The sequence below is a fragment of the Patagioenas fasciata genome, chromosome 3, assembly GCF_037038585.1.
Source record: "Patagioenas fasciata isolate bPatFas1 chromosome 3, bPatFas1.hap1, whole genome shotgun sequence".
NCBI classification, from domain to species: Eukaryota; Metazoa; Chordata; class Aves; order Columbiformes; family Columbidae; genus Patagioenas; species Patagioenas fasciata.
In genome coordinates this window covers 77,096,857-77,109,724 of record NC_092522.1, presented here as the reverse complement: position 1 = coordinate 77,109,724, position 12,868 = coordinate 77,096,857, and the positions used below count along the sequence as shown (strand labels likewise).

The 12,868-nt window shown below is 37.8% G+C and overlaps 1 protein-coding gene across 4 annotated transcripts in view; it reads right to left on the bottom strand.

The window, feature by feature from the left end:
* The window catches only part of REV3L (REV3 like, DNA directed polymerase zeta catalytic subunit), a 118,771-nt gene that overhangs the window by 45,323 nt on the left and 60,580 nt on the right, over window positions 1–12,868 (bottom strand). For 3 of the 4 annotated variants that reach the window (XM_071806633.1, XM_071806635.1, XM_065833633.2), the window contains exons 6-11: window positions 6,780–6,874; window positions 6,114–6,218; window positions 5,065–5,149; window positions 4,831–4,979; window positions 4,406–4,534; window positions 1,635–1,872 (exon numbers count right to left, since the gene is read on the bottom strand). In XM_071806633.1, coding sequence (XP_071662734.1) covers window positions 1,635–1,872; window positions 4,406–4,534; window positions 4,831–4,979; window positions 5,065–5,149; window positions 6,114–6,218; window positions 6,780–6,874 — 801 coding nt within the window. Of the gene's footprint in view, window positions 1–1,634; window positions 1,873–2,657; window positions 2,783–4,405; window positions 4,535–4,830; window positions 4,980–5,064; window positions 5,150–6,113; window positions 6,219–6,779; window positions 6,875–12,868 lie in introns of those variants that run through there. The other variant, XM_071806634.1, reaches the window with a different exon arrangement.

Sequence of the window (12,868 nt, the reverse complement as noted above, 5' to 3'; positions counted from 1 at the left end):
CTAATAACTTGGATCTCTCTGCATTCAAGCCCATCAGTTTAGATTTCAGGAAAAATATGTGTAACACAGCACACCACCACCATATGTGAACCAGTCCAGGTCTTGATGGGCTTTTTTCTCTAGTTCAGCACAAATCAAACCCAAGCCATTTAGTTCAGTCAGCGAGGTGTCGTTACTTCTCCTTATGGAAGATTGTTGAATACCCAGTAACAGAAAAGTGATAGCATGGGTATGGTAAGATGCATTAGGAAGAAGTACAGAGAGAACAAATCTAAACAGAACAAGGTTGGATTCATCATCAGACTCAAATTGGCTCTTTTTGCATGAGCAGAATCATGTAGTGGGCAGAGATACTGAAATGAAGCTTGTAATTCCCCCTGAACAGGAGCTGACTCCCTGCAGAGGCACCTCATATGTATACTCTCCCTGGTGCTTTCTGCCTGGGATTAAGATGTAGGCATACGTGAGTGAGTTATTTGTGAGCCAGCTCATCAAGTCTGATGAGTTCTTAAATAGGATTCTTTCTTGCATAAAAGCAGTTAATAGCTTCAAGATCCTACCTGACTCCAGAAGCTGTACAGTCATGCCCATGCAGATCTGTGCCTGGGCCAATAAATTCTGAGAGATACAGGCTGGTTTTACACAGAAACTACCACTAAACCGAAGATTAACATTAAGTGTTTTAGATGGAAATTACAACTTTTCAGACTACTGTGAAGGAAAAAAAAAACAAACTAAGAAAATCAAAGGTCAGATAGGAAAAACAGTTTGAGAGATGAATTATCTCTAGAACTAGAAGACTAATGATCCAAGTTCTGATTCTGCTACAACCTTTCTGTATGTCTTCAGGAAAGAAAAGATTAAGTATTTCTATGCCTCACTTGCTCTCTGAATCATAGCATGATTATGATGTCTGATGTAAAAAACCCAAATATCTAAATGTTATGTCTGTGAATTCTCTCATCTTTCAAATAGAATTATAAGTACCAGAAGGCCTGCCCAAAGCAGGGGTGAAGAGAAACTGGATACAGCTTCTTTCAATTCCTGTCAGTGTAGACTGTACAAAAGTTCATTACAACCTGAGAAGGTGTTCCAAGAATCATGGCCTTAAAAACATTCAAGCTCCTGACCTTTAGCAGTCCAGCAGAATGAGCAATGTTCATGTTTCCATTTAAGCTTTCAGCATAAAAACAAATGGGTATTTTTCTCAGGCTTCTAGGTCAGTCTTCACAAGAATACTTCTTAAACATTCTCTTCAGTAAATTAACAAGCAAATGAGATGCACAAAATACACCTTAGCATTCGTACTACACACAAGGTATTATCTTAAAAGTAGGTTACAACTAAAGGTGGTTTCTTTGTATTTGGACTTAAAGGACAAAAAACCTACTCAATTTTCCTCAAACAGCAAACTAGAAGCTTAGGTCTAGCCAAAACTAAACATTTAGTCTTTATTTCCATGTAAAAACTGACAACTCACAACACCATCTGAACAACTGCATTCTGTCCCAAGATCTGCTGTCAAAAGGCCTCTCTATAACTCACTGGGCTCACAGCACACTTGAAAACAGGGTGGTAGGGAGGAAGGGTCTGGCAGAAAAGAACATACAAAGAAAAGAAAATCACATATATACCTTCTTTTTGTCCCAGGCTCTTCAATGCTACTGTCCCACCTTTGGGACATTAACAAGCTAAGTTCCATTTCTTCTTTCTCGCACTGTGGCTCATTTTCTTCATCATCACTGTTCTGAGAATTTCGACAGCTTCCAAGAGAACGATGATGAGAGAATGTTTTGTGTTGTCCCATCTGATATCCATCATTCTCCAATCCAGCCAACAGCTCAATCATGGCCTCATCAGCACTACTGTCCACTGCAGAAAAAGCCCATACAAGTAGAATCCATATTTTGTTCTACTTGTAAATGACTTATTATAGTCTACCAGTCAAAAAAACAAATCCAAACAAACAAAACAAGAACAAAAAACCCTCAACATTTTAAAATCTTCTAGTTCGTTACTGACTAAAGCAAGGCAGGCTACAGAAAAAGCTCTTTCCCTATCTTATTTTTTCAAGTTTTACAATTTGTTAAATTTTATAGGTCTTTATGTAGAATCTTGACAACCTTTGGTTTTTTTTTTTTAAATTTCTGCTCCCCTCTTCTGTTTGTAGCAGATTCAACAGAAGCACTTCTCTCTCTCTCCACCCTCCTGTTAGCTCCTCACACTCAGTAAAGCCTCACTCTCCCCGGTATGTCAGCATGAGTACCAGCTTCTGAAGCATCACTGCCTCCTCTTGCCCTCACCATTCCAATGGCTGCATTAACATTGTTGGGCACTTCTCTCTGTATCAGTCGGAACGCTTTCAATCACTGCCATCTCAGGAAAGCTGATGCTGATTTTGGCCAACTACTTCTTCTTTCCTTTTGTCCTTTACAATAATGCTTAACTTCATCTCTCTTTTCACTATAACCTATTTTCTTCCTAGGTTCCTCTAAACACTGAAAGTTTACCTGATTTCACTCCTCCCCTAAATTTTATTTTTTATTTTCCTTTTTTGACCCAAACTTACACTAACTCATGCACTTACCTTCTCATTCTTTATTTCTTAAACATCCTACCAAGTCACAATTTTTTTTTCTCACTCTCCTCCTGCTTACCTTTCATCTGACCTCATAACCAATTTCTGATTTCCATTCTACCAGGCATCTTTGTTACTTCTCTCTCCTCCTCCTCTGGCTGAAGAACTATAATCTCTACTTTTTCCTTCCTTAGGAAATACCATATGATTTACAATGATCCTGAGAATCATATAAAATAGGTCTCAACATTGGGGAGGAAGGCATTTTCCATATTTTACAAAGGCTTCACAAGATACCATGCAACAATTTAAAATGGAAACCATCCCCTCTGCCAGAGTTCTGGATTATCCCACTTTCAATTGCGCTTTCTGTTCTTGACTCCTTTGCTCTTTGTAAGGTCCATCATTAAACTCCAGCCTTCCCATTAATATAAACCTTGCTGTGTACTTCACAGCAGCAGCAGTAGAAGTAGTGCACTTCATTGCCCTTGTGAACACTATGACTTTACAAAGGCATAATAAAGACCAGTCCATGCTATCAAAGAGCATAAGAGACCCAAAGATGCATCATGTTATCCATCGTCACACAAGACACCAGCAATTAGTAGCCCCATGATAAGAACAAAACAAAGAAAGTAATAAAATCTACATTTGATTCACTAGCCACTGGAAAAAACACAGCCTTTCAACATTCCTTTTTGTTTGAGCAATTCAGACGCACAGTCATAAGACATACTCTACATATTATTTTAGCCATTTCTCATCCTCTCAGCACAACCTTCTCACTCAAACAAACAAACAAAAAAATCCATGCTCAGCTCATGTTTGCCAGCTCCCACATAACTTCTTTAATTATATTAATAGTTCTCTCAATACAAATCCTTGTCTATCAAACTTCCATAATCAAAATGTTGCCTACTTTCTGCAAAATAAAACAGCACTGAAAAATACACTTAATCTCACTGCATCCACTCCTCCTATGTACAGGAGACTGTACACTGTTGTATATTGTATTACCCATAGACATATATTGTTGCCCCTATTGTATCTTGGTGCCCACACACCATATATGTATCAAAAGCACTGAAGGCTATGGGTTTTAGATACTTTCTCCCCGTCTGCACCTTATAGTATCAACTTGATTGCACATTAACATTATACCTTATATATGCATAAGAATGTCTACAGAGATAGCATGAACTAAGCGCTTTTCATCTCCTCTAGAGAATTTCAACTATTTCTACCTGAAGTAGCTTTTCATACAAGTTCCTTTGTTGTGTCGACTTTGTTGTTGCTTGCCCCTCCTGCGATCCACACTTCTTCACTGCCATGCTTTTTCTTCCTCTCTTTAATGTTTTACTTACTGTTTCTTCGGCTTCAACCATTCTTTTGTATCCATAAACTCTGAGAAATGCTCACTGCAACTTGCCACTCATTATCAGCCTACCATCCCTCAGTATATTCAGACAGCTGAGCTTCTAAAGATAGCCCATGAGCATGTTCTGTACCATAACTCTAAGAAAGATGCAGCAACTGCAATGATACCACGGAGAGACGGTCAAAATCCTCTTTATTCTGATAGTTTTAGTCCTATAACCCTAGGAGCACAAGAACGAGCAATGCCCATGAGAGATTGCACTGAGCTGATCTGGCAAGAGGACAGGCTTAGGGAACCAGTAAAGCACAGTAGCCACTACAAATCCACTGTCCAGGTGACATTTTTAGAAAATATAAGGTGTGTTTTTGAGGTGTGTGCAGTGCATGAACACAACAAAGACTGTGAAACACTAAACAGCCTGGAAGAAAAGACATTTCAGTCATACTCACTAAAAACTGTAGTCTGATTCAGTCTTTGAGACAAAGGCTGAAAGCTCTGACTATTCTCCACAATGTTTAAAATTGCTTCTTCATTAATAAGTGCTTCCTCTTCTTTATCAGTATGCATCCTATTGGATTCTTTAAAAGAAAAACAAAAAGTGAAAGGATAAAACTTCAAAGAGTCACAGACATCAATATGTTATGAAAGATAGCCACTTTAAAATGGATTTTAGTATGCAAGCATGTTTCCATCATTTGCTATGGCAATTTTAAAAAGGCTTACACTAACAATGATGAAAATAAAAGCAAAGCTACTCATCATTTTTTCATAACTGACAATCAGATCTTCCTTGGCTTAATTCTGCTAACAGTACAAACAGCCAAAGCATGACATAGATTTATGCCTGAACAATTATGCTATTAAAAATACTCACCTTTGTTCATCTTTTTATCTTTATGCACTTCTACCATATTAGCTGGCGTGCACTGAAAGGCTTCAGGAGAAAGTACCCCAGAATGTAGTGTTAGCTCAGCAGAGAACTCCTCTGATCCATTACTGTAGTCCACTGATCCTGACAACGTTCTAGTTAATTGAAAACCAATTTTTAAATGCATATTTAAGGTTTGCACAGAATACTACACTTTATGGAAAATGGTTAAGCACTTACACAGAGAAGTCATTTTGCTTGAGGATTTCTTTGAGTCTCTTCTGAAAAAACTTTTCGCTCTCTGTTGCTGGCACAAATCCACGGTCTTAAAAATTAAAAAAATAAAAAAAAAAAAATTAAAAAAAAAAAAATTGTTATTCCTGTTATTACTTTGACCTCTCAACACAGAGAGCAGTTAACATTACTTATTCTATTAGAAAATGGCTCAAAGTTGAAGTGTCCGCCAACCTTAAGTGCCAAATCTGAGCATTGATTTTTCAAGTGTATTTGAACACTGTAAAACACTTCACATATTCCCATTGATCTCATTTGCAACTGTGAGTATCAACAGTATTTACAAATCATGTGAGCATCAAGGAAAAGAACAATCAGTGAACAATTTTGAAAAGTCCGGTTTATGCAGCCTGAATAACATTACACAGAAACAAAAAACACAGTCAGAAAGCAGCCTGCATTAGCCAGGAACCTGCCTCTTTCCTTCTTGCAATCCTCTGGCTTACTTGCCAAATATCATTCATATTTTAAATGAAACATGGCCTAGGTTCTACAGAGAATAGCTCTGCTCATTATGCAATTAATTTGCAGAGCACAGTGTTCCCTGCGCAATGAATTTTACATATAAATAAAGATATTTGTTTATCCTTTTAGAATTTTCATCTAACATCACCTTGGCTGTAGTTCCACAGAGATTAAAAGGAACTACCCTTGTGCATAAACCACCTTAGAAAGCTTCAGGATAAGAGATTTAATTTTGGCAATATTTAGACATTTCAATGTCATAAAGCATGCAATCTTAACTGCCGTTATAATTCTTTCTGCCTAGAATGCTTTGCAGCTAGCTGAAGCAAGATGTTTTTAGATGATGTTATGTATCTTGCTTTAAATACACATAGAATACACATAGTGGGCAATCATTAAGCTTGGAAGTGAAAAAAAAACAATACATATAAAAAGCCCTCAAACTTAACATACTGATTTAAATTCTGTCTCTTGCTTACTTCTTGTTCAAAATTTTTGATAAACAGCTGAACAATTATTTATTTATTTACCTTGTGACTCTGGTGTCTTAATCTGAGAAGATTCACATTTCTGTCTCCGTCGCTGCTTTTCATCTTCCCATATAGCTTGCAAACCAGGATTCCTGCCAATTTGGGCTGAAATACACAATAATACATGAGAGGAAGTCTGTCCATGTGACAGAAAGCATTCTTCCCCCCAATCAGATGCTGACACTCTTCTCCATCTCTTTTGCCATTCTAACCTGTTATTTTTTTTAACTGAAATTCTTGCCTTACTCTAGGATCCAGTGTTATGAAAAATTAAGGTATAACTTTGTTTTCTAGATCTCCTCTTTGTTTTCTAGATCTTTGGCTTTTGCTGGTCTTCTCATCATGTATGCATATGTATGTAGAGAGGTATGTATGTATACACAGACACTTGATGTTGATATTTCAGCTACTCTCCTTATAGGTCAGAAAATTTGTCATGCATTAGCAGAAATCTTTTTCAATTGCTCTGACAATAGGCTAGTCTTATAATCTGTTTTCTTCCAGAGTTCATTCAATTTTTACCTTTTCCTAAACTTTATAAATTTGTAGATCAACAATTCACTAACCCTGAAATCTGGATTATGGTCTAACTAAGCTGAGTCTTCGAAAAAAACAATATAGTCCCTGTCCTAAAACATTTTACATGGATAGTTATTGACACTTCACCTTCAATATCCAGTTGATTTAAAATGTCAGCAGCTACTGCATCCACCTCCAATTCACAGGTACTTTGTGGCTCAACACCTTTCAACATTAAAGAGCTGTGACAACATAAATACCACAGGTTAGTTTATTAACATGTTGATTTTGAAACATGCATCATCACTGTTATCTAACTGGACTAACAGCTAAAATACTTCATGGGGAATGGGAGTGAAGATCTGAATACAGAATTATCAGTTCTCACCCTCTTCTACAAGTCCTTAGATTAACTGTCACATTCAAATAAAAGTAGATTAGAAATTTGCGTCTTCAACTTAAAGGGGTTAGATTTTTGTGTGGAGAAGAGAAAAAAAAAGTGGTAAACAACTCTAAATACTATAGCAATTAAAACAATGTTCTCCTCCTCAAATACCACCTGCATTTGCATGATCTCGTGCCCAGAAAACACAGTGGCAAGAATTTTTCTCTCTCATTCACAGTTCAGAGCAATACAAAACAGTTTAACATTTCCAACTAAGCAAAGTGAAGCAAAAACTGTTTATTTCTCAGATTATTTTTGTTTATTTAGGAGGTTTAGCGGTAGCATGATGAATATAAACAGGGTATTAGCATCCCGAACATGAGTATAACTAAGGATAACCGGCTTGGCAAAGACCAAAAATACTAGAAAGAGATTCAAGCTTGTTGTATAATGATCTGATCATCTTCCTGTTGTGCCTTTCAGTCAGTGGCCTTCCACCTGTTGCTGTCAGTGAACTAACTTTAAGGAGTCCATGGAGAAAGCTAAGAAAGACAAACCTTCCCTCCCAGATTTATGTAGGAGTCTGTTTACCCTTCCCAAAATTTTTAGGGAAATACAGACAATCCCCTTAAAGCTCCCCATGGTTAAAATATGCTATTCTTCAATTAAAATAGGCTATTGTTCAGGACTCGTGCTCTAGGTTTAATTAACTGGTGACTTACAACATCTACTTGTATTCCTACATTCCCTGACATATACAGAGACTCAAAACAGCATAGAGGATATAATTCATTAATATTTTCAATGCTCTCTAAAAGCTTTGAACAAAAAACACCATAGTGAAAGGAGGTGCTGGATGATGTAATTCAAAGCTGGATATCCCAGACACCTTCTCTGGAAATTAAGTATTTATCTAGAAATACAAAATCTGAAAGACATGTAAAATTAAACTGCTTTGTTTATGTTTTCAGAGCAAAAATCCAATGACTTCTCAGAAAACATCAGAGAAATCAACCACAAAAATATTCTGGATTTCTAAAAGGCTTCAGGGCATCATATTTATCAAGAGACAAGACATCAAGCAAAGAAAACAAGCAAATAAACAAGACTGTCTCCTTCACCACATTCTCAAACTGTAATGTTCTAGAAAAGAAAAAAATATTTACTTTTAAACTCTTGTTGCAGAGGTCTATGGCATCAACTGTCAGCAAACTACAGATGACATGAAGTTAGGCCTAAAGGTAGTTAATCTTAAAAAAAATTGTGATGTTGTGCTTTATGGCTGCATTAATACAGTAAATACATTTTTCATTCTGTATGTAGATGTATGTTTCACTCAGTTACATCAAAAGAAGGCAGAGCAGCATATTTCTTGATTCCAAACACCCAAAAGTTGTCTGGCAAAAGTTGTGAAGCACTTATATAGAATTCATTAAAAACTGTAAGATGCTATGCATTGTGATTACTAATCCCTCCAGTCAGCATTACTGTTTCAGAGTTACTGTGAGAACTAAGAGAGCATATCACAGAACTCCTAAATCAGAGCAGCTCAGTGTTTCAGCAGAAGTAGACTGCCCAGACCCTAATGGACACTTGAAGGTCAACCCACTGCCATCACTTCCCTCCCTTCTCAGTCACACCATCAGCTGAGAAACAAGTCTACAATATTATAGAAATGGATAAATTTCATGTCACGCACTTTGGGTGCCTGCATTCAAACCATTCAAAGAGAGCCTGCCTGCATGGCAGGCGACAGGAACTGCAGGCAAGCTGAAACCTGCATTTTGATCACATAATTAGAAAGAACTGCAAGATGACTGGGAAACAGGAATGAGGGAGGAGACTGCAAAAACACTGTCTGCTCCCTTTGTGAAATCAAAGTTTTTCTGAGAACAAGTGAACAGGGACCAAAAAACATGGGAGTAATTGATTTCAAAAAGTTCCTGATTTTAATCCTTTCATTTGCTAAATAAGACATAAATAAGCAGAAAACTGAACAAGATCTCTCTTTGACTTGTTTGGTAGATACAACAGCAAAGCTCTGAGCTTTCTACTTTGACTAATTTCCTCTTTAAAAAGAATCCAATCTAAAGAAAAAAAAAGAAAAAAAAAAGGAAAGGGGGGACACGAGGAGAGGAAATCGAGGGGGGAGAGAACTGAAGGGGGAAAGAAAGAAGAAAAAAAGAGAGAAAGAAAATTCTCGAGAAGTTGATGACAAAATAAATTTTTAGTGTTAGTGATCCATTTCTGAAGAGTTTGATGAGTAAATCCATTAACTGAGACCTACCTATTAACTGAGACATTTGCATTTTCTCTGACAACAAGACAGCTTTCTATTCTTTTCCATTTAACTAGTCAAAAAACCACGTCTTGGTTTTCCACATCCTCATCAAGAGTGTGGCCAGTGACTTGTCTTGGGAACTGATCAATATCACAAACAGAATTGGCCAAGAGCTTTCCAAACAATCAGATTTCTCATTTATAATATTTACAGACTCTAATATGGATTTATCCTATAAAACAACACTAAATGCAACATTGTTGATTTTAAAACAAACTGGTAGTTGTCACTATAACTTGTGTCTTTTTCCATAATAACATTAATCTGAGGCATGTTCTTTGTCTGCAACTCACCAAGATTCAAGTGACTTAGCAATTAGAAGCAGAAAAGCTTATTTTGCCCCAGCTCTAAATCAAACAGATATAAGCAGTCTTTCTGTCAAAAACTACAGCATTCCAATTAAGATGGCACATCATTCAAATTAAAAACACTGAGCTAACAAGAGCCCTCCTTCGAATCAAATGCAAGATTTATCGTCATAATTCTCATTAACATTTTCAGGATTAAGGCAGGGCTGGCAGTTAAAACTGCACACTCCAAACACTGATGTGCAGGCTAATAAAGACAACTGACACATACAGTAAGAGTTTCATAAGACTTGAAAAACATCTTCTCAATACAACTGGGTGATTACCTTGGCATTTAACATCCTTGTCAAGGTGAGTTGCTAGACACTTGCACTAATAGAAGTCAAGGCAGTAGAAACACAAGTTTCTACAACATGCAGGTAAGCCACAAAGGCCACAGACCTATTTGTTCCTGCTTCAGAAAAAATCTCAAAGGGCACATAATAGCAGACCAGCTTTAACTGGTCTGTCTAACATCTTAATTTAGTCTGATTAAAACAAAAATATCAGAGGGAGAGGAAGGAGTAAAAACTGTCCTGAAGTAGTTACTTAACAGGATTATGCGCTTCTTTGAGAACTACTTGATGTGAGTACTGTCAATACCTTGGTCAGCTGTTAGTTTTGCTGGTTTTGCTCACCCCAAACAAGCATGCACAACGCATCAGGAAAATACATGAAGCACCTATATCTCTCACTGTCCCAGATCAAGCCATATTTCCTGAGCAGACACAATGCTGCAATTAGCTAGTGAGAGGACTGCATAAAGAAGTCAGACATGCCCAGTCTCCTAGCAGTAGTTAGTTGAAAGTATGAACTACTTTGGATCATTAGCAGTTCTTATGCCTGGGAAGATACTCAGAAGTGGTCTGCTGGACACAGATTGCCCTATACAATGGACTAACAACGTACTCACACCACATGCATCAGTTTTACAAAGAAAAAGATAATTTTATGTAATGTCAAAACTATGATTTCAGAATATCTGTATTAGAACAAGGTTAGAAAACAAGACTTAGCAAGTCCCAGCCAAAGCTTTTCACTGGCTTCATTTTTTTCTAAGTTTCATTTTGTAAACGAGAACATAGAATGTTTCACGAGGTACAACTTGTAATACTGCAGTGTTAAGTGGGATGAATGGAAGCAACCTGGCTGCAGGAGAACAAAAGTTTACTCTCCTAAGAAGTAAGATAAATCAGAGTTGCCCCACATTGAGCTGCCACGGCTACTAGGCTAGTTCAGATACTCACACCAATTCATTTAAAATTAGCTTTTCTGTCTGCACACTACGCTGAAAAACTGCAACACAAATCCGTCACACCTTTGTAGAAAAAGCTCCAAATAAATTGAGAACAGAGAGAATGGTTCTTATTTTTGAAGAAAGTAAAAGTTTGTTGGCACCATCCCCCGGCATAATAATAATGATGTAGAATGAAAACTGTGCTCAAAGAAAATACCAAGGTTTGGTTCCTCAGATGCTAAGGCAATGAATTCAAGCAACTGTGGGTAAATTTTTTTTTAAAAGTGCCCACTACGTACAGATAGCTAGATTAAAGTTTTCAAAAACCTTGAAGAATGGACATGAAGGTCAGTATCAAAATTCACCAACATTAATGACAGCCTAGGGAAACAAGTTCCGTGATAACTACATATCAGGTATTTATAATGTTAAAACTGAGGTTAGTAGGTAAAAACAATTAACCCCACAGAGTCTGAAAGGTGTCAGGCAACTACACTGACAAGGACTCAAAAATTTTGACATAGTTTTCCATATTCCATTAATGAAAGCAAAAATGTCTTTGTTTGCATGATGTTCCAGTGACTTGAATAATGCTCACATTTTATTAAAAATCAAATGTACAAAACATGTACATCCTGGCAAGCGAGAAAAGCAATTATGACAGCCACAAACCTAGGAGGAATCTATAACGTTACATAACTGCCAGACTGTGCAACAGTGTTATTTGTCAGATCTCTTCATTTCCATATAAATTAGCATTCAATAGCAAGTCTAGGGTGTAAAAGAAGAAAGTTTCTCAAAAGCATTCTACCAGTCATTCTGGCTTTAATACATCATGTCCAACTCGTAGACTTGACTGGCAGATTACTCCAACTCTGATGTTTACCTGAAAGTTTTCTCACCGGAACTCATGAAAATGTTTCATCATTTATTATCAGGTACCTAAGAGATAACATAAATGTGTCTTGGGAAGAACTCCTCTTGTCAAAACTGTTGGACAGCATTTGCTATCTAACACCTGTTGCCAGGCTCAGGTGACTACTGCCTATTTTAAGGTGGGCTTTGTATGTTTCAGTCTGATAACACTGGGAAGTATCATACCTAAAAGCCTTATAACATGAGCAATTCCTGGGCACTAGGTGTTTTGGACATTTGTCTGCATGATAATGGACTCACTCTAGAATTAGATTAAAAGAACTCTCCCTGGATTAATACAGTATGCTAATTATAGCAGAAAGCTAGTAATTTAGAGATTTGCCAGGAGCAAGACAGGACATGGCTGGGTTAAATACTGTTCTGGAGAAGTGGCAGAGTAGCAAGGCACTAAGTAGTATGAAGAGTGAATTCAGTCACCAAGAAACTTTGGCATAGTTCTCAAACACCAGTACCAAGCATAGCTCTCAGACACTGGTAATAAGTGGTGTCCCTCAGCAGTCTGTATTGGGACCAGTACTGTTTAGTATCTTCATCAATGACATAGATGGTGGGATCAAGTTGCACCCTCAGCAAGTTTGCAGATGACACCAAGCTGAGTGGTGCAGTTGACACACCTGAGGGAAGAGATGCCATACAGAGGGACCTGGACAAGCTCCAGAAGTGGAGCCATGTGAACCTCATGAGGTTCAACAAGGCCAAGTGCAAGGTCTTACACCTGTGTTGGGGCGACCCCTGGTATCAATACAGGCTGGGGGATGAAGGGATTGAGAGCAGATCTGTGGAGAAGGACTTGCGGGTGGGCGAGAGATTGGACATGAGCCCGCGATGTGCACTTGCAGCCCAGAAGGCCAATTGTATCTTGGGCTGCATTAAAAGGAGCGTGGCCAGCAGGTCAAAGGAGGTGATTCTCTGGTGAGACCCCGCCTGGAGTCCTGCATCCAGCTCTGGAGCCCTCAGCCCAAGACAGACATGGAGGTCCCTTCCAATTCC